At 48.1% G+C, this 26,399-nt stretch overlaps 1 protein-coding gene across 6 annotated transcripts in view; it reads left to right on the top strand.

Moving 5' to 3' along the window:
• Positions 1 to 26,399, top strand: part of LOC135899356 (nose resistant to fluoxetine protein 6-like) — a 196,012-nt gene that overhangs the window by 93,548 nt on the left and 76,065 nt on the right. The window contains exon 1 of one of the 6 annotated variants that reach the window (XM_065428604.1): positions 21,132 to 21,565. The exons of 3 other annotated variants lie outside the window; for them this stretch is intronic. In XM_065428604.1, coding sequence (XP_065284676.1) covers positions 21,247 to 21,565 — 319 coding nt within the window. In that variant the 5' untranslated portion in view covers positions 21,132 to 21,246. Of the gene's footprint in view, positions 1 to 21,131; positions 21,566 to 26,272; positions 26,364 to 26,399 lie in introns of those variants that run through there. 2 more of the 6 variants (XM_065428603.1, XM_065428605.1) reach the window with 2 other exon arrangements.

Raw genomic sequence — 26,399 nt, 5'->3', positions numbered from 1 at the left:
CAGTAGTGTGGATTGTTGTAGGGCTAAAAATGACTACTGTGTTTTCTTTTGGATTTGAGGAATTGTTAGAAGGACTTCGAAAGGATATAGGCATCGCAACGGTAATGGTGATCTTGTTGCAGGCGTGAAGTTCGAGGGAAGCATTGCACGATGCGAAGCAATAATGTGAGTGAATGCAGAGTGTGGCGTAGAAGCAGGAAGCGAAGCGAGGTGATGGGGTGGAACTGACGTTAAACAGCGCGAATAAAACAAGGACACGAGGAAACAAATACTACAGAAAAGAGCTTGTCGGTGGTATTTGTTTCCTCGTGTCCTTGTTTTATTCGCGTTGTTTAACCTCAGTTCTAAATATGAACTAACTAGCCCTCATCAAGATCTTGCTGATGTGATGGAATCCGGGCGAAATGCCGGATGTCTATTCTTAAGGCATCGACGCGAATATATATGTTACTGACATGTGCGTTATTCTGAAAGGAACCATGGATTCAGCTGTAGTTAGATTGATTTTGCCATTGTGTAGCAGACAGTATCCGCTTTCGAAAGGAGGAGATGTTCGAATGGCGATGGCCTTCCGAGATGTTCATCTTCAGCAGCCACTGTGGCCATCGCCATTTGAACATCTCCCCCTTTCGAAAGCGGATACTGTCTGCTACACAATGGCAAGGTCAACAAAACTACAGCTGATGCCAATTTTCCTTTCAGAATAACGCCCACGTCATTATGCTTCTTGTCGTGAAACATCTTTGAAAGGGGTGAAAGGAGATCATTTTGCTGAAACCGATGCGACGACAATATGTTACAGCACTACTGTTTATATACTTGCAACAATACGACCCATGTACCTTACCTTAGTATAATTGTGTAGAGATAAATAAGCCATTATTCGACCATGTATGTGTCGCGTGCATATAAGATGGCGCTGTTGTAGCGTCACGCATGACGTAATCGGAGCTAAATTTAGCCTAGCGCGCTGCGTTCAGAAAGACGTAGCTCTGCAGCACGTTTGTCCATCCGAGAAGGAACGATCGCCTTTGAGACAACTATGCCATAGTAGGGATAATTTATTAAACTCAAACTGGCGTTCGTCAGGAGTTCATAGGTGTACAAATGTGCAATATGCCACAAAAATTTCCTGCTTCCTCGGCTATGCCCCTCCACTGCGTTCGACATGTACGGCCCAAAATTGTCACTAATAAACCTTAGTGCCCACACGCCATGTACAGCACGCACAAGACGTTTCGCGTGCTCCACTGCGCCGGCCTTCCTGAGCTTTTTTAACGTATCCCCTGCTTGGACAGCTAGGGTTGTCTTTCGGGCCTCGTCGCTACCTGCTCTATCGCTGATGACGCTCGGCAGGTCGCACTAAGAAGCTAAGCTCTTCGCGGTGACCGTGTGAGCCAACTGCGGGACGCCCCTCGCATGCTTGCATTCAAGAGGAGGCTGTCGACGGGCAGTCTAATCTGAGTTTCACCTTCTACTGCTTGCATCCTCCCTCGTTTCTTCTGGCCGTCTAACCTAAACCATAAAAAAGAAAAAAAAGGATAAGAAAACCAGCGTTCTTTCTTTATAATTCAGTGGCCTGTAATCAGCGTTGCCATTTTACTTATTTTGCCACTGGATTCAGCAACTTCTTTATCTGTTTAGCGACAGACGTTTCTATCCAGCGACCGGCGACTTCTTTATCCGTTTGAATGCTGCTTCAAAAACAGCCTTCTAGGAATGCAATATTCAAAAGCTACATGTAAGCAGCCGCAACTCGCTGTACGATGCATAGGCTCCGTGACCACGACAAAGCAACGGTCGCCGTCACATTTACAGTCTTAACATTGTGATCGCGCTTCACAGCGCAGTGGTCATAAGAGAAATTGCGTAGAAATATTTGTGTTTACTTATTTTTTTAGAAAACCAATTTGAATCCGCTTAAACCCTGTGACATCGATGATATCTTTAATGCATTTGATTGAGGTATGTTCTTTTGAAAGCGTAGCCACTGTTGCCCAGAAATTTTGTGCAAGCTTGATGACGCTCGTCTGCTGATTCGTCGCCACGTGCTCGAGCAGCATCCAGACCAGTGCGTCGCCAATGGAACGTTGCCGCCCCGTATTCGCGGTCGAAGCTTGCCTCGTCGCGCTAGAGCACAACTACTCAAGCTGAGGGTTGGCTGCGTGAACGTACACGATCGTTTATATAGACAAGGACGTGTGACCAGTCCATCGTGTGCGTTTTGTGGCTCCTGCGAGACACTTAAGCACCTTATATTTGAGTGCCGGCGCTGATAACGTCCAGTACAATAACTCCCGGCCCAGAAAGGAGACGTCCCGGCGACCTAGGGAATGACAGCATCGGCGGGTCGTAGCATGGTTTAAGCAGTGCTATATGAACTATTTCGCACCCTCGGCAACAGGGATCAGAAGACGCTTCTAGCGGCTGGATGACATAGCTCACGGGTGATGTTTGCTTCAGTACGCGGTAGGGGCCGTGGTAGTTTGATAGAAACTTAGTGAATTGGCCTGGAGGAGTGACAAGGACCTGAAGCAAAACAAGCGTTCTCGGGAATAGAGGGCACTAGGAGCGGATGCATCATGGCGAGATTTTTGGCGCCACTGATCTTGGGTGGTGAACCAGCGAGCGAGTTGGCAACATTCTTCAGCATACGCAGCCGCTTCTGAAACTGCCATCACTTCATAAGTGGCGGGACGGTAGTGGAGAATGGTGTCCATAAAGCAGGAGGGTCCTCGTCCATAGAGAAGAAATAAAGGAAAGAAACCGGTTGTAGTTTGCGGGGCACAATTATCAACATAACGGACAAAAGGAAGTACGCGGTCCCAATTGGAGTGATCGCAGGACACATACATCGGAAGAATGTAACCGAGCGTACGATTGAAACGTTTCACCATGCCGGTAGTTTGAGGATGGTAGGCGGAAGCGGTGTGGTGAACCACGTTGTACTCCTTTAGCAGGGTCTCGATAGAATTGGAGATAAAGACGCGGCCACGGTCACTAAGTAATTCATGTGGGGCACCGTGTCGCAGAATCAGGTGGCGAAGAAGGAAGCAAGCGACGTCTTTCGCGCTGGAAGCTGGCAGTGTAGGTGTTTCGGTGTGCCGTGTGAGGTGGTCTACAGCAACAATGATCCACCGGTTACCATCAGGTGTGCTTCGGAGGGGGCCGTAAAGATCAATGCCAACCCAGTCGAATGGTTTGGCAGGGCAAGGTAAAGGTTGCAGGGGGCCTGCGGAATTTTGAGGAGGCGTGTTGTGGCGTTGAGACGTAACGCATGAACGGACGTACTGGCGAACGAATCTGTACGTGCCTCGTCAGTAGTATCGAAGGCGAAGACGGAAGTATGTGTTGAAGACGGCAGCGTGGCCGCATTGGGGGCCATCGTGAAAAGCTCCGCAGACGTGTGAGCGCAGATGGTGGGGAATAACGAGGAGTCATCGAGGGCCATCGGCGAGGTAATTCCATCGATACAACGCATCTTCGCGGGTGGCAAAGTGTTGTGCTTGACGACGAACGGTGCATGAGAGCGACTCAGGTGAGTGGTGAGTCAGGAAGTCCAGCAGTGAAAAGATCCAGGGATCTTTATGCTGCTCGGCAGGCATGTCGGTGAAGGCAAAAGCTGACAAATGCAGGTGGAAGTTAATGAGTTAACAGGGTCAGAAGGCAGCGGAGAACGGGATAGGGCTTCGGCATATGAATCTTTGCGTCCAGAGCGATAAATGACACGTATGTCATACTCTAACATAACCAACATAAGGTATGGTGTTCTATAACAACGTCAAACTGGGGGCCATAAAGTAAGAACAAAATTTTGCCATTGACATCACATAATAATTGGATTCTGCCGTCGTTAGGGTACGGCTGGCATATGCAATAACGTACTTGTCAAAGCCCTCTTTGCATTGGGCAAGAATGGCGTCATGTCTGACACCGCTAGCATCCGTGTCAACCTCTGTAGGCGCATCGGGATCAAAGTGGCGTAGTATTCAAGTGGACGTGAGAAGCCGGCGGAGCCTCGTAGTTGAGTCGTCACACTCAGAATTCCAAGCCGAGAGGTAAGACGTGCAAGTTAGGAGCTGCGTCAAGGGGGCGATGATCGGGGTCAAATTACCTAAGAAACGTCGGAAACAGGAAGACAAACCGATGAAGCTCCGCAGTACCTTTAGAGTCATGGGGTTGTGGTACTCAGCAAAGGCGCGAAGGTTGGCAGGATCTGGCAGAATTCCCTCTTTAGAGACGACGTGGCCTAGGATGATAAGCTTGCGGGCACGAAAAAGAACTTTTTTCTATATCAGTTGCAACCCAGATTTCGCGAGACACACAAGAACTTGCTCAAGGCGGTCGGGATGCGATTCGAAATCCGCAGAAACGACCACAATGTCATCCAAGTAGCAAAGACATGTGTGGCATTTAAGACCCCTGAGGATAGTGCCCATCATTCTTTTGAAAGTGGCACGCGCGATACAAAGGCAGGAAGGCATTACGGTGAACTCATATCATCCATCAGGAGTTACAAAATGCGTTTTTGGACGGTTGGCTTCAGCCGTCGGAACTTGCAAGCAGGCGGAGCGCAGATCCAGCAAGGAGAAGAATTCAGCTTCTTGCAGGCTATCCAGGACGTCGTTTATGCGCAGTAGACGATAGCCATCCTTGCGGGTAATGTTGTTTAGCCTTAGAGCAATAGCGGTTGTCGCGACGCTTTCGACAAAAAAAACTGCGATTTCGTTAGCAGAAGAAAGATGAGGCCTTGAAAATTTTGACGTCGCCGCAGTTCTTACCTCGGGAACTGCGGTTGTCAGTTTTCTTCCTGACCAGAGCTAGAACGGCGAAGCATGGTTGAAAAGGGACGGCGGTGAGGAGGCAAACGTGAGTTGAAGGCGGGGCGACATGAATAAGAGTCCGAGGTGTCAGGGATAGAACGGTGCGAAGGTTGTTGGGGAAGGTAGCGGAGGTTCGGCGCATCATGACGAAAACACTATTATGTACTATGCAATGACACGCGATTAATACAATGCGGCGACAGAAACGCGCAACATTTCCCGGATTACCGCATGCGAAACAGATAGGGTGGTTAACCGGAGTATGCCAGGTTTCATTGCGGGAGTATCCGGAGTATGCCGTTGGTTTCATTCAGCTGCGGCTAACCACTTTTTTAAAATCCTTGGTTCAAGTTACGTGAAACACCTTGTATAGCTTACGTAAGACCTGTGTGCAGCGGATAGGGATGTAAGGGCAAATATAACTTCGAGGTGCGTCCGTGCAAACATTGTCATCTTCTTTCATTTATTTTATCGCTGAATCATGACATGCAGATTGAAACTAGCGGCCAACTACTGATTGCTTGCAATATACAGGTGAAAAAAAATCTTCTGCCGCAGTGATTTATGCCCCGTCATACGAACCTCGGCTTAGCTATTCTGCTACAGTCGGATCGTAGTGACCTACTTGTTGGCGCCGTGAGCTTTTCCAGTGGTGCCACTTTTGTTATCACGTGTTTTGTACATGTTACGTGTACGACGACATGGTAGTTTGATTCGTAGCGCAACTACGCCAGCCTGGCGACAAATATCCACCGTCAGAAATCCTTCAAGCGTCGTGTCTTCCGCCTTGTTTCGGGCGGCTGTTAAAGTGGCGTATATAAAACGTCGCATACTGGGCGTTTCCATGAAGACTAAGTGACTAGAAAAAACTGTGCAGGATCGAGAATTGCGATGGTTGGCATCAGTAATGTTGCTGTAATTGCTGTATAACTGTTGTGCTGAATGCGATTCACTGAGGAACTTTTCAAATAATTTTAGAGATGACGCTGCACTTGGAGAGTAGCAGCCAGTAAGGGATCGAGCCATGTCCAGTCGGCGCGTATTCCGAATCTAGCATCTGATTCAAGATATCCGTCCGAAACCTTTTAGCCCAAAACCTTGCCCTTCCACATATCGTTTTCTCTGAAAGCCTTCTTTACGAGGTGCAGGGCAAAACTGTGTGGAAGATCAAGGTATTTCATGCCGGTCGATGAGGATGAACATCTAAGAACTGGTGGTAATCTCAGAATTCCTACTAAACGTACAGGCCTTGATCACTCATCGGCTTTACTTCCCCAAGTGCCATGTGTGCCCTAATGTGATCGAAAGTTAGCTAGATGGTGTGCTAATCAGTGGTTCTCACACAATTGCTAATGTTAGTCGGTGCTAGCAACGCACTGCTAAAAAAACAACTTCTTTATATCTACGTCTATTTTTTTTTTATTACATAGTGTTCCGTAAGGCAGTTGGTATTTCTAACATCGTGACTAAATTTAGGTGCGTGCGCATGCCGCGAGCTTACCCAGTTCTTCTCCATCAGCATTTGCCATCCCTAAATAAAATGTGCAAGGTACGGGTCACCAATCTGTAGGAGGCGGCGCGAAGTGGAAGCAACCCTGGTCACTGTTTATTTAGACCGGCCAGCCATGGTGCCGCGGGGTCTCGGGAGCGGCCCAGGTCGAACGCACTGGCACGTTCTTCTTCTCACGCTATCCGCACGTGAGCCATCTTCTTTTTCACCGACTTTGGAGGTGATAGTCATGCCACTACACACTATTATGTACTATGCAATGACACGCGATTAATAACAGCTGAGGTATTTTCTAGTGCGTCCCGGGTTACGTTTACAGTGAGGGCTCAACACGAACAAAAAAATTGTCATTTTCAGCGACTCGAAGGTTCCCCTTGGGAGCTAAGAGGGGGCCTCGGACAAGGACCTTCTGAGCTGCAAAGGCAGCCTACTGTTTATGCATCTCATCACAATTTGCTACAAAAAATGTCAACCCATTGGACTGCCCAATGCGCTCAGCATTCCACTAAATAGATACGAGCTAGTACTGATTGCGCTGAGCCTGTTTCCCTACGTCTTGTGAGACAAGCTCTGTCCGCCGATTGCGTGCGCTCATATGTTAATAAGAACAGTATCGTCATACAAGCCATAGTTTTGAATGACACTGTACTTTTCCTCGTCACGCGAAAATATAAGATGAATATAGCATTGTGTGCGTTCTATGTGTCATGTTTTCACTGTATGTTCGGCTGGCTCAGTCAGTCACTGGAGAAACGAGGTGATGGCGGCTGAGTGAAAGAAGGCAAAGAAAGCACTGCATTTATTTTCCTCCGCTCAGTCTAGAAGACGATGCTGGCTCTCCACGCACCCAGGCCTATCGAACCAAGTTTCTACCAGATGGTGGTGGCACTATTCATGGCTTTTGATTTCCAGAATACTGTCAATAAATCTTAGTGACTCCCATCAGTGAACATATTTCAATGTTTGCTTGTATCGCTCTTACGGTGTACGTATTGGCTCTTAGAAAGTTGGCTCATCTTGTGTGTAAGGGCAGAGGGGAGGGAGGCCTTTAACTTTTTTTATTGTTTACTAACGTTTGAGGCAGCAGAATATTCAAAACGAAATCGCCAGATGCGTTTTCAATCAATAGAAAACAAAAATAAATAAATCGCAGCATTACTCGAAGATGCCACGAAAACCGGCGGGAATGTAACATTAGCGTATTTTATTTTTCTAACCCATCGTCTCCTGTCGGTTCTGCAAACTCTTCTTTTGCGGCACACATCAATGTTCTGACTCACACAGACCTTGCTCTTTTTCTTTCGGCGTCCGACGTATTTTCTAACGGGTCCCGCAGCGCAGATGACGCGTTCTTTCATGTACATGATAGCCATTTCCATCCCATAGCCATTCTCAAGGGCGCACACAAAAAAGTCCTGCCTGCGAGAAACTCAGTAGGGCTTCGTAAGTGGTCTAAATTATCTCTATTACTTTATCTTTTCATCTTTCTCAGCGAAATGTTAACCAGTGAGTCCGCAAAATATTGGTTGAAATGCTAATCACATAGTTAATGGGAGCCCGCGAGTATAATGGTTCAGCGGACGGGCTAGAATATACGCCGAGTAAAACGGGGACACGAAGCAACGGCGCCTTGCGGTGACAGGAGAACACAAAATTTACTCCCTGTTAAGAGCCCCACTGCTGTACCGGCCTTACATCGCGCGAAAGGTCACACAGACTCGGCGATCCACTTTCTCCGATTCGGGGGGATTAGAATTACCCGGGAACCACTCACGCGACAGCATGCCGTCGTATTCGCCATCATTCCGGAAATCAATGCGCACGCTATAGCTGCGTTTGTGTGTGCGCGTATACTTGCGGTACTGCGCAATAATATTTCCGGCGGCGGGCCGTGAGCGTTTTGCCTGGCGGTGTACCTAGAGCGTGCAATGTCCGTTCACCTTCAGCTTGCGAAGCCCCTGCGGCTGGCAGGTGGTTGCCCACCGAATGACGCGGAGGGCACACCGAAAGTACTCAGCGTATACGCTTCACCGACAGTATAGAAACAAAGTGGCCTCACAGGGGCGAGAGTGAGGCGCGACCTTTACGCCGGGCTTACTTCAAAACGAAGGTGGAGTGCGTGCGTTTCCAAAACTGCGTAGACAGTGGGTAGAAATTAATGAGCACCGCCGATACGCGCAGCCTCACGCAACTGGCGTCCCCTTCGAGATGAACGGACGATTGGCGTCGGTGCCTCGGGCATGGTGAATTGACGAACGCTTTTCTTCATATGCGTGTTTTTGCATAAACCCTTAACCAAGGGCAGCTGCGGCGTGATGCCCTTACGCCAACCCTTCGCCATCCACTCCTCCTCCCACCCACCTCCCTTCCACCAACGAACACGCAGCCCCGCCCCCCCCCCCCCCCTCGTCGCTTGCCTCACGCACCCCCTCCTTCCCGCAACGTTGGTTCGCTTCCACGACTGCTTAAAAACCGATTGCCGCGCAGTGACGCGTGCTCTTTGACCGGTGTCTCTTGTCGCTGTTGAGCTAGGCAACAAGTGCAAGCTACTCACAGATACCCGTAACAACATGGCGAGATACTTTGTTAGCTGCCGCCATACACTAGACTCATCCTTTGTTCTCATCTTGATTATTATGTGTGCGCCCCAGTATGGTCGTTGTGTAGATGGAGAAAGCGAGCGAGCCGCTTCAGACGGCGAAGCCACGACACCAGACGCGTTCGACACCTATTACATCGGCATGCGGAAGATGATCGGCGAGGCCATTGCCAAGGTCCCGCCCACTTTCATCCGCAAGTTGCAGACGGCTGACGTGTCCGTTGATTGCTCGCTGGGATTGCTCAAGCTGTTACGCGGTTTTCGGAATCTCGAACCCTGGGCTCTGAAATGTAAGTCTTTCGAAAGCCCTCTTTAGCTTATGGATGTAAGAGCAAAACCTTCTTTGTTCGAGAAGCTTTTGCTCTTATTTCTAGACACTTCATTTTGTTCGCGTTCAGTATTTATGGCTTGATCGATCGAGTGAATTTGTTCCAGAATTGCGGGTTTTCCACAGAGTAAGCAAATGTGCACATTTGGTCGATTTTTCATTAATGTGCCGGGAGATAGTGGGTAAATAAATCATGGTCATGATTCAACGTTCCTCGCAAGAAGGGGTATTTCATTTTCGTACCAGGAACAAAAAAAATTTGCTTACTCCTGAATACGGGATGTAGCCTGCAAGGACCCATCAAAAAAAGAAAAAAAAAGCGGAGTAAATAATTATTTGAAACATGCCATCTGTCTCGTATATGAAAATGACAAGAACTCTTCGTAATATGTTCGCCGATCTTCAGCGATTCTTATCACTCACGTGTAACAAAAACCATTTTGGTCAGTTGTGGAAAAAAAGAAGACTGGCAAAATATTTTGCGTGGTTTCTATGAAACAAATGTCTTAGAAAGTACGCATGAGACTTGCGAACTCACTGCGATTTTAGGTATGTTTTTCGCCCCATTTACGTCAATAGGATTGCAGTGCTGTCAGCCTATTAGAGTATGTTAGTGAACCGAGAATGCGGTCCTTCCAAAATAAGGGTTAAGGTCATGCTGTGCAACTCGAGGCTAACAAAATTTGGTTATGCCTGTGCGTATGGAGCCAAGTTGCACTGCAGCATCTATGCATCACAATTTGGCTTTCGTGTTCAAGAACCAACCAGCCTACAAACAACCATTTATGGTACATATGCAACTACGCCGCCGCGCCCGTCCAATGTAGCTTCCAGGCCACGTTCATGATTTTACATAACTCCGCTTGTATGACGTTTCATCGCTACCTACAGGCGCTCTACTGTTCACCGCCAATCCCGGGTGTCAGCTGCCCTTGGACCGGCTGTATTGTGACGTGCGTGCACACTTAGCGTCTGCAGGGGTGCTAATGGTAAAGCGGTAGCGCTAATAGGCTTAAACGCTCTGATCTATGCGTGCGCAAGTAAGATGGCTCATAATATAGATTAATTGAAAGCAGGAATTTCCTGGCGTGAACTACACGAGTTCATGAGAACATTTACACGTGTGTCTGTTCCTCTATGGCAACAACGGTTAAGGGATCCTCCTTGACCCGAAATGATGCTGTTGTAAGACGATGGCCGTAACCGAAATGTGCAGCCCAAGTCATATTGGCTAGAAATTATGTAGCACAGGCGTTGAACGTAGCCGAAATCAGTCGCCCAAGTTGGCGCGCAGGTATCACAGCGTCCACGCTGCTTATTTGCAAGTTCATCGGCAGGTCATGGAAGGTTTTCTTTGGCATAAGATGGGCCCTATAACGTAAAACTATTCCAATATGTTTATATTCCAAACTCATGACGTCAAATTTGCGTAACCAACGATGCAAGCACCGGGCGGTCACCCGCAGGGTTGTCTGAACAGACCAATCAAACGATCTCCTCGTTCATAGGAGGTCACTTTTGTTTGCTTGAAAAACGAATAACATTGCCTACACTGAGCGGCTTGTCGTATCTAATTGACTGACAAGAGGCGAGGAGAACGCTCAAGTGGAGAGGGATTCACTGGGGCAGAGCCAGTGCACTGAAAATCGTTAACCGGATGAAGAGGGTGGTGCCGGCGTCTGCGATTGCTCGGCTTTCCCTTACTTAGCTTGTGGTGGCTAGTCAAAAATCACGGCGGCATGCAACGGGAACTTACGAATGATGCTAAAACTTACCCTCAGCAAAGAAGAGTTGGCAGAATCAGGGGGTAAACGTGCCCAAAGGGCTCGAAAACGTTACACGGCCACGCAAGAAGTTTTATTATACGCAAATACACCCATGCTCTCCGGTAGGTGCGAGTAGCCAGCGTCTCAGCGATCGGCGGCAGCCTTCTTTTATTCCTTTCGGAACGGGCAGCCTGCGGCTATTCCGAAGAAAATTCAGTTTTGTTCGGCATATTAATGCATCTTTATCGCGTACGCATCACTTTGACGCGGTGAGTTTGTGCGGTTTTGTGACGTCGCGTGACAGGCAGGTGAACTGGGAGTAGCCCGAAATTCCTCGGCTATGCCCCTCCACAGCGTTCGACACGTACGGTCCAAAATTATCACGAATAAACCTTAGTGCCCACACGCCATGTGCAGCACGCACAAGACGTTTCGCGTGCTCCACTGCGCCGGCGTTCCTGAGTTTTTTTAACGTATACCCTGCTTGGACAGCTAGGGTTGTCTTTCGGGCCTCGTCGCTACGTGCTCTATCGCTGATGACGCTCGGCAGGCCGCACTAAGAAGCTAAGGATTATAGCTCTTCGCGTGACCGTGCGAGCCAACTGCGGGACGCCCCTCGCATGTTTGCATTCAAGAGGAGGCTGTCGATGGGCAGTCTAAACTGAGTTTCACCTTCCACTGCTTGCATCCTCCCTCGTTTCTTCTGGCCGTCTAACCTAAACCATAAAAAAGAAAAAAAAAAGGATAAGAAAACCAGCGTTCTTTCTTTATAATTCGGTGGTCTGTAATCAACGTTGCCATTTTAGTTATTTTGCCACTGGATTCAGCAACTTCCATATCTGTTTAGCGACAGACGTTTCTATCTAGCGACCGGCGACTTTTTTATCCGTTTGAATGCTGCTTCAAAAACAGCCTTCTAGGAATGCATTATTCAAAAGCTACATGTAAGCAGCCGCAACTCGCTGTACGATGCATAGGCTCCGTGACCACGACAAAGCCACGGTCGCCGTCACATTTACAGCCTTCACATTGTGATCGCGCTTCACAGCGCAATGGTCATAAGAGAAATTGTGTAGAAATATTTGTGTTTACTTATTTTTTTAGAAAGCCAATTTGAATCCGCTTAAACCCCGTGACATCGATGATATCTTTAATGCATTTGATTGGTGTATGTTCTTTTGAAAGCGTAGCCACTGCTGCCCAGAAATTTTGTGCAAGCTTGATGACGCTCGTCTGCTGATTCGTCGCCACGTGCTCAAGCAGCATCCAGACCAGTGCGTCGCCAATGGAACGTTGCCGCCCCGTGTTCGCGGTCGAAGCTTGCCTCGTCGCGCTAGAGCACAACTACTCAAGCTGAGGGTTGGCTGCGTGAACGTACACGATCGTTTATATAGACAAGGACATGTGACCAGTCCATCGTGTGCGTCTTGTGGCTCCTGCAAGACACTTAAGCACCTTATATTTGAATGTGCCGCTTTCAGTTCGCAGCGCATGCCGCTATGAGAGACTATCATCTCCTTGACCTGCGGTGTGCCACTTTCGACGAATGTTTGTACCCCAGTGGTTGTGCGTCTAAGCATGATCAGGCTCATCGCGCTCTACTTACTTTTCTAGAGTTAACTAAGGTTCACGTTTCTAGCGTCGAAACTATCCCATTTAACATTCTGTAGTAGCGGGACCTTCAGTGACCGGCTCTACTGTGTGTGATCTGTACTGTGTTCTACTTTATTCTTTAGAATTGTCCTGTTGCCCTTCCTTTCCTCTTTCCTCCCCTCCTTGCTGCCTTCTATTTCTTTGTTGCTGTCATCTCCCTTCTGAAGAGTAGGCAGGCGTTGTGCCCCTTGCGGTGGCAGTTGATAGCCTGCTCCCCGCTTTCCATTTCCTGTTAATTGTATATATGTCTTCAAAACAAATAATAATAAATAGTAAGCGTGGCAGTAAATGTATTCACCAAAACTCACGTGACGTTTGATTCGTGCATGTGCACACTATCAATAGGACCATCAATGTGAACTGATGGGGCAGGGCATCCATTCTCCTTTTCCCTTTAAATATGTCACCTTTTCCTGAGAGGCGTCAGTTGTTAGTGAACGCTTGTGTTGTTGAGACTCGCCCGTGTCTTTTTTTTGTTATTTTATTTGTACTCTATATTTGTAATGTCTAGAGAGATTAGATAGGTCAATTGTGCGAAGACAGAAGCAGACGTTGTGATCTTGCGTCGGTGTATTTCGAATGTAAAATAATTCTACAGAGCTAGTTTCTGTAATCGCAGTAATGGTGCAAATTGTGTCGGATACGTGTGGCTATAGGAGTCCGAAGTGGTGCATCATGTGGGACTGCTAATCAGACCTGCCACGGAAAGAAAACAAGAAAACTTCCAATGACGCATTTCTTTCTCTCTCCCCTCTACCTCCCTCCCTCCCTTTATCTCTCTCTCTCTCTCTCTCTCTCTCTCTCTATATATATATATATATATATATATATATATATATATATATATATATATATATATATATATATATTCTTTCACGTAACTTGTGCAAAGGGTCTAAAGAACGTGGTAAGCCGCAGCTGAATGACACCAACGGCATACGGTTTGGCGTCATGTAGCGCTCTTTAGAGTAAATTATATTTTGTGCCTAATTAGTAACTGAAATAAGCGGAATTATGGAAAACATTTAATGTACACTTTAGGGCCAAGTGCGTTTCGTTGCGTTGTAGAGGGTCCTCAGAAACGATCGATCCAATTTTTTGTGGGAACGTATACATGCTGCGTGGTGATTTTTTTCGGCGTTTAATGAAAGCCCGTGAAATATGAAATAAAACCACGTGACTGTGCTCGTGCAGTATCGTATTGCTGCGCTGTCAGTCGCGGTTCGTGCGAAAGTACCGTGCGTTGCGCGGACCGTGGTGAAGTGAGCAGCTCCGTTTAGGCATCGCCTTCACACATGTCAGCATCTTTGGCGGTGGCACACGGAAAGAAAGCGCCGTCGTCTCTGATAAGCGATAGGCTCGACGCACGGTTGAGAGCGCTGCAATACGATAGCGCACAAGCGCAGTCACGTACTATTTTTCCTATTTCACGGGCTTTCTTGAAACGCCGACAGAAATCGCCGCGCAGCTTGTTCAGTACGTTGCCACTAAAAATTGGATCGGTCGTTTCTTAACCCTCTTTACAACACAACAAAACGCACTCGGCGTTAGAGTATTAAAATGTTGCATAATTTATCTTATATAACTAACTAATAAAGCGGAGTATAAAAAATAGTCTAAGCAGCGTCACATGACGGCAAACTGTGTGCCGTTGGTTTCATTCAGCTGCGGGAACTGCTTTTTTTGAAATTCTTGGCACAAGTTGCGTGAAACACCCTGTGTAGATTATGTAAACGTATATATAATATATTATACCACGGGATGTTCTTGCAAGTCCGCAGATCGTCTGACAGAAGACTGGTAAAACAGGGCAGTCTCAGCTGGACAGTGATTGAGCGCGCACTACTAGTTCATCTTCTTCTTCCCCACTTCGCCGTGCCGGCGCTGATAACGTCCAGTACAATAACTCCCGGCCCAGAAAGGAGCCGTCCCGGCGACCTAGGGAATGAAAGCATCGGCGGGTCGTAGCGTGGTTTAAGCAGTGCTATATGAACTATTTCGCACCCTCGGCAACGGGGATCAGAAGACGCTTCTAGCGGCTGGATGACATAGCTCACGGGTGATGTTTGCTTCAGTACGCGGTAGGGGCCGTGGTAGTTTGATAGAAACTTAGTGAATTGGCCTGGAGGAGTGACAAGGACCTGAAGCAAAACAAGCGTTCTCGGGGAATATAGGGCACTAGGAGCGGATGCATCATGGCGAGATTTTTGGCGCCACTGATCTTGGGTGGTGAACCAGCGAGCGAGTTGGCAACATTCTTCAGCATACGCAGCAGCTTCTGAAACTGCCTTCACTTCATAAGTGGCGGGACGGTAGGGGAGAATGGTGTCCATAAAGCAGGAGGGTCCTCGTTCATAGAGAAGAAATAAAAGAAAGAAACAGGTTGTAGTTTGCGGGGCAGAATTATCAACATAACGGACAAAAGGAAGTACGTGGTCCCAATTGGAGGGATCGCAGGACACATACATCGCAAGAATGTAACCGAGCGTACGATTGAAACGTTTCATCATGCCGGTAGTTTGAGGATGGTAGGCGGAAGCGGTGTGGTGAACCACGTTGTACTCCTTTAGCAGGGTCTCGATGGAATTGGAAATAAAGACGCGGCCACGGTCACTAAGTCATTCATGTGGGGCACCGTGTCGCAGAATCAGGTGGCGAAGAAGGAAGCAAGCGACGTCTTTCGCGCTGGAAGCTGGCAGTGTAGGTGTTTCGGTGTACCGTGTGAGGTGGTCTACAGCAACAATGATCCACCGGTTACCATCAGGTGTGCTTCGGAGGGGGCCGTAAAGATCAATGCCAACCCAGTCGAATGGTTTGGCAGGGCAAGGTAAAGGTTGCAGGGGGCCTGCGGAACTTTGAGGAGGCGTGTTGCGGCGTTGAGACGTAACGCATGAACGGACGTACTGGCAAACAAATCTGTACGTGCCTCGTCAGTAGTATTGAAGGTGAAGACGGAAGTATGTTTTGAAGACGCCAGCGTGGCCGCATTGGGGGCCATCGTGAAAAGCTGCGCAGACGTGTGTGCGCAGATGGCGGGGAATAACGAGGAGTCATCGACGGCCATCGGCGAGGTAATTCCGTCAATACAACGCATCTTCGCGGGTGGCAAAGTGTTGTGCTTGACGACGAACGGTGCATGAGAGCGACTCAGGTGAGTGGGGAGTCAGGAAGTTCAGCAGTGAAAAGATCCAGGGATCGTTATGCTGCTCGGCAGGCATGTCGGTGCAGGCAAAAGCTGACAAATGCAGGTGGAAGTTAGTGAGTTAACAGGGGGTCAGAAGGCAGCGGAGAACGGGATAGGGCTTCGGCATATGAATTTTTGCGTCCAGAGCAATAAATAACACGTATGTCATACTCTTGAAGACGTAAAGCCCAACGAGTGAGGCGGCCAGTAATGTCTTTCAAGGACGATAACCAACATAAGGTATGGTGTTCTGTCACAACGTCAAACTGGGGGCCATAAAGTAATAAGAAAATTTTCCCATTGACATCACAGAATAGTTGGATTCTGCCTTCGTTAGTGTACGGCTGGCATATGCAATAACGTACTTGTCAAAGCCCTCTTTGCATTGGGCAAGAATGGCGTCAAATCTGACACCGCTAGCATCCACGTCAACCTCTGTAGGCGCATTGGGATCAAAGTGGCGTAGTATTCAAGTGGACGTGAGAAGCCGGCGGAGCCTTGTAGTTGAGTCGTTACACTGAGAATTCCAAGCCGAGAGGTAAGACGTGCGAGTAAGGAGCTGCGTCAAGGGGGCAATGATGGGGGTCAAATTACTTCTGAAACGTCGGAAACAGGAAGACAAACCGATGAAGCTCCGCAGTACCTTTAGAGTCATGGGGTTGTGGTACTCAGCAAAGGCGCGAAGTTTGGCAGGAGCTGGCAGAATTCCCTCTTTAGAGACGACGTGGCCTGGGATGATAAGCTTGCGGGCACGAAAAAGAACTTTTTTCTATATCAGTTGCAACCCAGATTTCGCGAGACACACAAGAACTTGCTCTAGGCGGTCGGGATGCGATTCGAAATCCGCAGAAACGACCACAATGTCATCCAAGTAGCAAAGACATGTGTGGCATTTAAGACCCCTGATGATAGTGTCCATCATTCTTTCGAAAGTGGCAGGCGCGATACAAAGGCAGAAAGGCATTACGGTGAACTCATATCACCCATCAGGAGTTACAAATGCGTTTGTGGACGGTTGGCTTCAGCCATCGGCACTTGCCAGCACGCGGAGCGCAGATCCAGCAAGGAGAAGAATTCAGCTTCTTGCAGGCTATCCAGGACGTCGTTTATGCGCAGTAGACGATAGCCATCCTTGCGGGTAATGTTGTTTAGCCTTAGAGCAATAGCGGTTGTCGCGACGCTTTCGACAAAAAAAACTGCGATTTCGTTAGGAGAAGAAAGATGAGGCCTTGAAAATTTTGACGTCGCCGCAGTTCTTACCTCGGGAACTGCGGTTGTCAGTTTTCTTCCTGACCAGAGCTAGAACGGCGAAGCATGGTTGAAAAGGGACGGCGGTGAGAAGGAGGCAAACGTGAGTTGAAGGCGGGGCGACATGAATAAGAGTCCGAGGTGTCAGGGATAGAACGGTGCGAAGGTTGTTGGGGAAGGTAGCGGAGGTTCGGCGCATCATGACGAAAACACTATTATGTACTATGCAATGACACGCGATTAATACAATGCGGCGACAGAAACGCGCAACATTTCCCGGATTACCGCATGCGAAACAGATAGGGTGGTTATCCGGAGTATGCCAGGTTTCATTGCGGGAGTATCCGGAGTATGCCGTTGGTTTCATTCAGCTGCGGCTAACCACTTTTTTAAAATCCTTGGTTCAAGTTACGTGAAACACCTTGTATAGCTTACGTAAGACCTGTGTGCAGCGGATAGGGATGTAAGGGCAAATATAACTTCGAGGTGCGTCCGTGCAAACATTGTCATCTTCTTTCATTTATTTTATCGCTGAATCATGACATGCAGATTGAAACTAGCGGCCAACTACTGATTGCTTGCAATATACAGGTGAAAAAAAATCTTCTGCCGCAGTGATTTATGCCCCGTCATACGAACCTCGGCTTAGCTATTCTGCTACAGTCGGATCGTAGTGACCTACTTGTTGGCGCCGTGAGCTTTTCCAGTGGTGCCACTTTTGTTATCACGTGTTTTGTACATGTTACGTGTACGACGACATGGTAGTTTGATTCGTAGCGCAACTACGCCAGCCTGGCGACAAATATCCACCGTCAGAAATCCTTCAAGCGTCGTGTCTTCCGCCTTGTTTCGGGCGGCTGTTAAAGTGGCGTATATAAAACGTCGCATACTGGGCGTTTCCATGAAGACTAAGTGACTAGAAAAAACTGTGCAGGATCGAGAATTGCGATGGTTGGCATCAGTAATGTTGCTGTAATTGCTGTATAACTGTTGTGCTGAATGCGATTCACTGAGGAACTTTTCAAATAATTTTAGAGATGACGCTGCACTTGGAGAGTAGCAGCCAGTAAGGGATCGAGCCATGTCCAGTCGGCGCGTATTCCGAATCTAGCATCTGATTCAAGATATCCGTCCGAAACCTTTTAGCCCAAAACCTTGCCCTTCCACATATCGTTTTCTCTGAAAGCCTTCTTTACGAGGTGCAGGGCAAAACTGTGTGGAAGATCAAGGTATTTCATGCCGGTCGATGAGGATGAACATCTAAGAACTGGTGGTAATCTCAGAATTCCTACTAAACGTACAGGCCTTGATCACTCATCGGCTTTACTTCCCCAAGTGCCATGTGTGCCCTAATGTGATCGAAAGTTAGCTAGATGGTGTGCTAATCAGTGGTTCTCACACAATTGCTAATGTTAGTCGGTGCTAGCAACGCACTGCTAAAAAAACAACTTCTTTATCTCTACGTCTATTTTTTTTTTATTACATAGTGTTCCGTAAGGCAGTTGGTATTTCTAACATCGTGACTAAATTTAGGTGCGTGCGCATGCCGCGAGCTTACCCAGTTCTTCTCCATCAGCATTTGCCATCCCTAAATAAAATGTGCAAGGTACGGGTCACCAATCTGTAGGAGGCGGCGCGAAATGGAAGCAACCCTGGTCACTGTTTATTTAGACCGGCCAGCCATGGTGCCGCGGGGTCTCGGGAGCGGCCCAGGTCGAACGCACTGGCACGTTCTTCTTCTCACGCTATCCGCACGTGAGCCATCTTCTTTTTCACCGACTTTGGAGGTGATAGTCATGCCACTACACACTATTATGTACTATGCAATGACACGCGATTAATAACAGCTGAGGTATTTTCTAGTGCGTCCCGGGTTACGTTTACAGTGAGGGCTCAACACGAAGAAAAAAATTGTCATTTTCAGCGACTCGAAGGTTCCCCTTGGGAGCTAAGAGGGGGCCTCAGACAAGGACCTTCTGAGCTGCAAAGGCAGCCCACTGTTTATGCATCTCATCACAGTTTGCTACAAAAAATGTCAACACATTGAACTGCCCAATGCGCTGAGCATTCCACTAAATAGATACGAGCTAGTACTGATTGCGCTGAGCCTGTTTCCCTACGTCTTGTGAGACAAGCTCTGTCCGCCGATTGCGTGCGCTCATATGTTAATAAGAACAGTATCGTCATACAAGCCATAGTTTTGAATGACACTGTACTTTTCCTCGTCACGCGAAAATATAAGATGAATATAGCATTGTGTGCGTTCTATGTGTCATGTTTTCACTGTATGTTCGGCTGGCTCAGTCAGTCACTGGAGAAACGAGGTGATGGCGGCTGAGTGAAAGAAGGCAAAGAAAGCACTGCATTTATTTTCCTCCGCTCAGTCTAGAAGACGATGCTGGCTCTCCACGCACCCAGGCCTATCGAACCAAGTTTCTACCAGATGGTGGTGGCACTATTCATGGCTTTTGATTTCCAGAATACTGTCACTAAAATCTTAGTGACTCCCATCAGTGAACATATTTCAATGTTTGCTTGTATCGCTATTACGGTGTACGTATTGGCTCTTAGAAAGTTGGCTCATCTTGTGTGTAAGGGCAGAGGGGAGGGAGGCCTTTAACTTTTTTTATTGTTTACTAACGTTTGAGGCAGCAGAATATTCAAAACGAAATCGCCAGATGCGTTTTCAATCAATAGAAAACAAAAATAAATAAATCGCAGCATTACTCGAAGATGCCACGAAAACCGGCGGGAATGTAACATTAGCGTATTTTATTTTTCTAACCCATCGTCTCCTGTCGGTTCTGCAAACTCTTCTTTTGCGGCACACATCAATGTTCTGACTCACACAGACCTTGCTCCTTTTCTTTCGGCGTCCGACGTATTTTCTAACGGGTCCCGCAGCGCAGATGACGCGTTCTTTCATGTACATGATAGCCATTTCCATCCCATAGCCATTCTCAAGGGCGCACACAAAAAAGTCCTGCCTGCGAGAAACTCAGTAGGGCTTCGTAAGTGGTCTAAATTATCTCTATTACTTTATCTTTTCATCTTTCTCAGCGAAATGTTAACCAGTGAGTCCGCAAAATATTGGTTGAAATGCTAATCACATAGTTAATGGGAGCCCGCGAGTATAATGGTTCAGCGGACGGGCTAGAATATACGCCGAGTAAAACGGGGACACGAAGCAACGGCGCCTTGCGGTGACAGGAGAACACAAAATTTACTCCCTGTTAAGAGCCCCACTGCTGTACCGGCCTTACATCGCGCGAAAGGTCACACAGACTCGGCGATCCACTTTCTCCGATTCGGGGGGATTAGAATTACCCGGGAACCACTCACGCGACAGCATGCCGTCGTATTCGCCATCATTCCGGAAATCAATGCGCACGCTATAGCTGCGTTTGTGTGTGCGCGTATACTTGCGGTACTGCGCAATAATATTTCCGGCGGCGGGCCGTGAGCGTTTTGCCTGGCGGTGTACCTAGAGCGTGCAATGTCCGTTCACCTTCAGCTTGCGAAGCCCCTGCGGCTGGCAGGTGGTTGCCCACCGAATGACGCGGAGGGCACACCGAAAGTACTCGGCGTATACGCTTCACCGACAGTATAGAAACAAAGTGGCCTCACAGGGGCGAGAGTGAGGCGCGACCTTTACGCCGGGCTTACTTCAAAACGAAGGTGGAGTGCGTGCGTTTCCAAAACTGCGTAGACAGTGGGTAGAAATTAATGAGCACCGCCGATACGCGCAGCCTCACGCAACTGGCGTCCCCTTCGAGATGAACGGACGATTGGCGTCGGTGCCTCGGGCATGGTGAATTGACGAACGCTTTTCTTCATATGCGTGTTTTTGCATAAACCCTTAACCAAGGGTAGCTGCGGCGTGATGCCCTTACGCCAACCCTTCGCCATCCACTCCTCCTCCCACCCACCTCCCTTCCACCAACGAACACGCAGCCCCGCCCCCCCCCCCCTCGTCGCTTGCCTCACGCACCCCCTCCTTCCCGCAACGTTGGTTCGCTTCCACGACTGCTTAAAAACCGATTGCCGCGCAGTGACGCGTGCTCTTTGACCGGTGTCTCTTGTCGCTGTTGAGCTAGGCAACAAGTGCAAGCTACTCACAGATACCCGTAACAACATGGCGAGATACTTTGTTAGCTGCCGCCATACACTAGACTCATCCTTTGTTCTCATCTTGATTATTATGTGTGCGCCCCAGTATGGTCGTTGTGTAGATGGAGAAAGCGAGCGAGCCGCTTCAGACGGCGAAGCCACGACACCAGACGCGTTCGACACCTATTACATCGGCATGCGGAAGATGATCGGCGAGGCCATTGCCAAGGTCCCGCCCACTTTCATCCGCAAGTTGCAGACGGCTGACGTGTCCGTTGATTGCTCGCTGGGATTGCTCAAGCTGTTACGCGGTTTTCGGAATCTCGAACCCTGGGCTCTGAAATGTAAGTCTTTCGAAAGCCCTCTTTAGCTTATGGATGTAAGAGCAAAACCTTCTTTGTTCCAGAAGCTTTTGCTCTTATTTCTAGACACTTCATTTTGTTCGCGTTCAGTATTTATGGCTTGATCGATCGAGTGAATTTGTTCCAGAATTGCGGGTTTTCCACAGAGTAAGCAAATGTGCACATTTGGTCGATTTTTCATTAATGTGCCGGGAGATAGTGGGTAAATAAATCATGGTCATGATTCAACGTTCCTCGCAAGAAGGGGTATTTCATTTTCGTACCAGGAACAAAAAAAATTTGCTTACTCCTGAATACGGGATGTAGCCTGCAAGGACCCATCAAAAAAAGAAAAAAAAAAAGCGGAGTAAATAATTATTTGAAGCATGCCATCTGTCTCGTATATGAAAATGACTAGAACTCTTCGTAATATGTTCGCCGATCTTCAGCGATTCTTATCACTCACGTGTAACAAAAACCATTTTGGTCAGTTGTGGAAAAAAAGAAGACTGGCAAAATATTTTGCGTGGTTTCTATGAAACAAATGTCTTAGAAAGTACGCATGAGACTTGCGAACTCACTGCGATTTTAGGTATGTTTTTCGCCCCATTTACGTCAATAGGATTGCAGTGCTGTCAGCCTATTAGAGTATGTTAGTGAACCGAGAATGCGGTCCTTCCAAAATAAGGGTTAAGGTCACGCTGTGCAACTCCAGGCTAACAAAACTTGGTTATGCCTGTGCGTATGGAGCCAAGTTGCACTGCAGCATCTTTGCATCACAATTTGGCTTTCGTGTTGAAGAACCAACCAGCCTACAAACAACCATTTATGGTACATATGCAACTACGCCGCCGCGCCCGTCCAATGTAGCTTCCAGGCCACGTTCATAATTTTACATAACTCCGCTTGTATGGCGTTTCATCGCTACCTACAGGCGCTCTACTGTTCACCGCCAATCCCGGGTGTCAGCTGCCCTTGGACCGGCTGTATTGTGACGTGCGTGCACACTTAGCGTCTGCAGGGGTGCTAATGGTAAAGCGGTAGCGCTAATAGGCTTAAACGCTCTGATCTATGCGTGCGCAAGTAAGATGGCTCATAATATAGATTAATTGAAAGCAGGAATTTCCTGGCGTGAACTACACGAGTTCATGAGAACATTTATACGTGTGTCTGTTCCTCTATGGCAACAACGGTTAAGGTATCCTCCTTGACCCGAAATGATGCTGTTGTAAGACGATGGCCGTAACCGAAATGTGCAGCCCAAGTCATATTGGCTAGAAATTATGTAGCACAGGCGTTGAACGTAGCCGAAATCAGTCGCCCAAGTTGGCGCGCAAGTATCACAGCGTCCACGCTGTTTATTTGCAAGTTCATCGGCAGGTCATGGAAGGTTTTCTTTGGCACAAGATGGGCCCTATAACGTAGAACTATTCCAATATGTTTGTATTCCAAACTCATGATGTCAAATTTGCGTAACCACCGATGCAAGCACCGGGCGGTCACCCGCACGGTTGTCTGAACAGACCAATTAAACGATCTCCTCGTTCATAGGAGGTCGCTTTTGTTTGCTTGAAAAACGAATAACATTGCCTACACTGAGCGGCTTGTCGTATCTAATTGACTGACAAGAGGCGAGGAGAACGCTCAAGTGGAGAGGGGTTCACTGGGGCAGAGCCAGTGCACTGAAAATCGTTAACCGGATGAAGAAGGTGGTGCCGGCTTCTGCGATTGCTCGGCTTTCCCTTACTTAGCTTGTGGTGGCTGGTCAAAAATCACGGCGGCATGCAACGGGAGCTTAAGAATGATGCTAAAACTGACCCTCAGCAAAGAAGAGTTGGCAGAATGAGGGGGTAAACGTGCCGAAAGGGCTAGAAAACGTTACACGGCGACGCAAGAAGTTTTATTATACGCAAATACACCCATGCTCTCCGGCAGGTGCGAGTAGCCAGCGTCTCAGTGATCGGCGGCAGCCTTCTTTTGTTCCTTTGGGAACGGGGCAGCCTGCGGCTATTCTGAAGAAAATTCAGTTTTGTTCGGCATAATAATGCATCTTTATCGCATACGCGTCACTTTGACGCGGTGAGTTTGCGTGATTTTGTGACGTCGCGTGACAGGCAGGTGAAGTGGGTGCAGCCCGAAAACTTTTTACCAATAGCCGAGGGCTAATGGCGAAAAGGGGTCGAATCAGAAATAACTGTTTTGCTTTCTTCTGTCAAATCATGCCTAATCAGTGTGTACACATCATATCAGATGGGGAGGTATCGCGGTTTTCGTGACGTCGCGTGACAGACAGGTGAAGTGGGCGTGGTAGAAAAAAGTTTTTGACCAATCGTGGAGGGCTGATAGCAGAATTGGAATAGAAAAGTTTGGCATAGTTTTACGTTATAGCGCCCGATATGTCACGAATCAGGGCCCGATGACGTGCCGCAGTTGTTGCCGTGATTGTAATGTGCATTTCCACATGAAGACGTGCTTTTTTTTCTGCCTGATAAAAACAAACAGAATAAATCTGGGTTTGTTGCATCAATATGGTTTGCTTTTACGTAAACTTGGGCGCTATCATCTGTGTCACGAGAAGTCGAGTAAGCATTTTGTCAGCAATGATGCACGCTAAAAAGTTTTGCACCCTTTGGGCTTATTTTGTCCCCAAACAATAAATGTCATCCGGGGCTCTCAGGTCACGAAGAGCAAGCGCTATAGTGCAACGTGGTGTTCCAGACAGCACAGTATTAGGCACTCAACGCTAAAGAAAGGAAGTACGTGCAGATACAAGTTCATTGTTTCGGGACCAGATAAGTCTCAGTGATCGTAAAATAGTATAGTGCTTAGCTAGTGAACGCCGACGATCTGATTATGAGGCACGCCGTAGTGGGTGACTCGGGCTCTAATTTGACCACCTAAGGTTCTCTAACGTGGACCCGACGCATGGTACACGGGCGTTTTTTTTCCCTTTAACCCTCATGAAAATGTGACCGCCGCGGCAGGAATTCAATCCCACGACCTTACAGCAGCGCAACGCCAAAACCACTAAGCAACCTCGTCGGCTGTTGGGGCTGGAGTTCTGAAGTAGGTCGCACACAGCCGAAAGCCCATATAGCATCTATAGCTTCGAGAAAACACCTGATAAATGACGACCTTTTCAAACAATTCGCGGCTCACTTGAAGCGAAATGCCCGTGTAACTGAAACGCTGTGACCTGCGGCCAGCAGTCGCACTGCACACGCGTCGCTTCCTTTCACCTTGTCGTGATGTTCCACCGGCAAGATTTTACTCCGACACAAATGACGGATGCGACGTATTCATGTGCTCCTAACCGCGAACACAGCCTTGCGTGCGCCCCGAAGAGGCGCTTGAATGACAACCAAGTAATTGGCGTATGCGTGCCATTGACTTATAACTACTCCCGTGGGGGCAAGGCGACACGTTTCTTTCCGCCATGCCGCATAGAACAGACCTTCGCTTTCTGAGCGCTTCGCGTTCGTCGAACCTTGGAAGGAAAGCGAGCGTTATCAGAGCGCCGGGAAAGGCTGACATGGTCGGCGGCCGTGGTGAAACTTGTCTGCGCAGATTTTTGTGAAGCAAGGACAAGGACGAGGCAAACCCCCACAGGCGCAGCTTTTGTTTTTGGATGCTGGCACTCCGGCGCGCACTGGCTGTATACTGTCGAACACGTCTGTCAAGTAGCACGGCATTTGTTTTTGTTTGTCGATAACACCAGCTTTATTTTAGTAGATGGACACGCTTTTCTTGTTTCTGTGAATACACTGCTTGCCGTACGTTTCAAGAGTAACGGAAGGGTTGCTCGTCTGCGCGCAACGATCTGCGGAACTAGCTCGTATGAGCTTTCCATATATAGCTTTTATTATTTTTATATATCGTACACATTTCTTTTAAAACAAAGGCTATGAGCATAGCGAACGTAACGTTTTTGAACATCAGTTCTACGGCGAGGTGAAAATACTTTGCAGCTAGTAAAGTGAGCATCCGAAGACTAATTCAGAAGAGTTTGTTAACTTTTTATTTGAACCTTAGGCGCACTTCTTCAGGTGTCAAATTCAGAGGCATGCAGTCACGTTTTAAAGCAACTCTGTTTTTTATAATCTTCAAAATGGCACCTAAATCAAGAAGTTCATCATGAAATTTGAGTGCTCAATCCAGGCAATATCGAAACCGAGCCCGCCTTAAGTGTAGAAAAGGCTGCCCGGCCATCGTATCAGATGGAAACGCCCCGAGACGAAAAACGCGTTTTTCGACACAGAACATTGCCGTGACCTGCCGTGACGTTGAGTGATATTGATGCGACAGATCATCATCGTCATCATCATCATCATCGTCATTATTATTATTATTATTATTATTATTATTATTATTATTATTATTATTATTATTATTATTATTATTAGAGCGCAGCTCTTTGGCCCCCGTTTCCATGTTTCGTTGCGTCGTCGCCGTCGGCCTCGCCGTAACCAAGGACATCATCCGCGCGCTGCTCTAGCTGCACGCGCTCCTGCTGCCACCTCTCGCGCGCGGCGCGACCCTTGCTGTCCCCTTGTCCTTCAAAGCCGGATCACGTGTTCTCGCCTATGATCTCGCCCCCTTCCTCCGCGCAACGCCATTCCGGTGACTCTCGCCGCTACCGTCCACTGCGCCCTCGCCATCACTTCTCCAGCTGTCACGGCACTGCCGCGGTGACGGCGGCGGGCGCTCCATGCCGCCTCGCGCGTGATGCACGGCTCTCCGGTCTTCCGACTACGCGTCGCGTGGCTGTACGCTTCTCAGCCCTCGCTTCCCCGTTTGCAAGGTGCGTTCCTCAGTGTTATTTGTCACCTCTGGCAGG

This window comes from Dermacentor albipictus, chromosome 1 (genome assembly GCF_038994185.2).
Source record: "Dermacentor albipictus isolate Rhodes 1998 colony chromosome 1, USDA_Dalb.pri_finalv2, whole genome shotgun sequence".
NCBI lineage: Eukaryota > Metazoa > Arthropoda > Arachnida > Ixodida > Ixodidae > Dermacentor > Dermacentor albipictus.
Note: the sequence above shows the minus strand (reverse complement) of the source record. Positions and strands in the feature narration are given on the sequence as shown.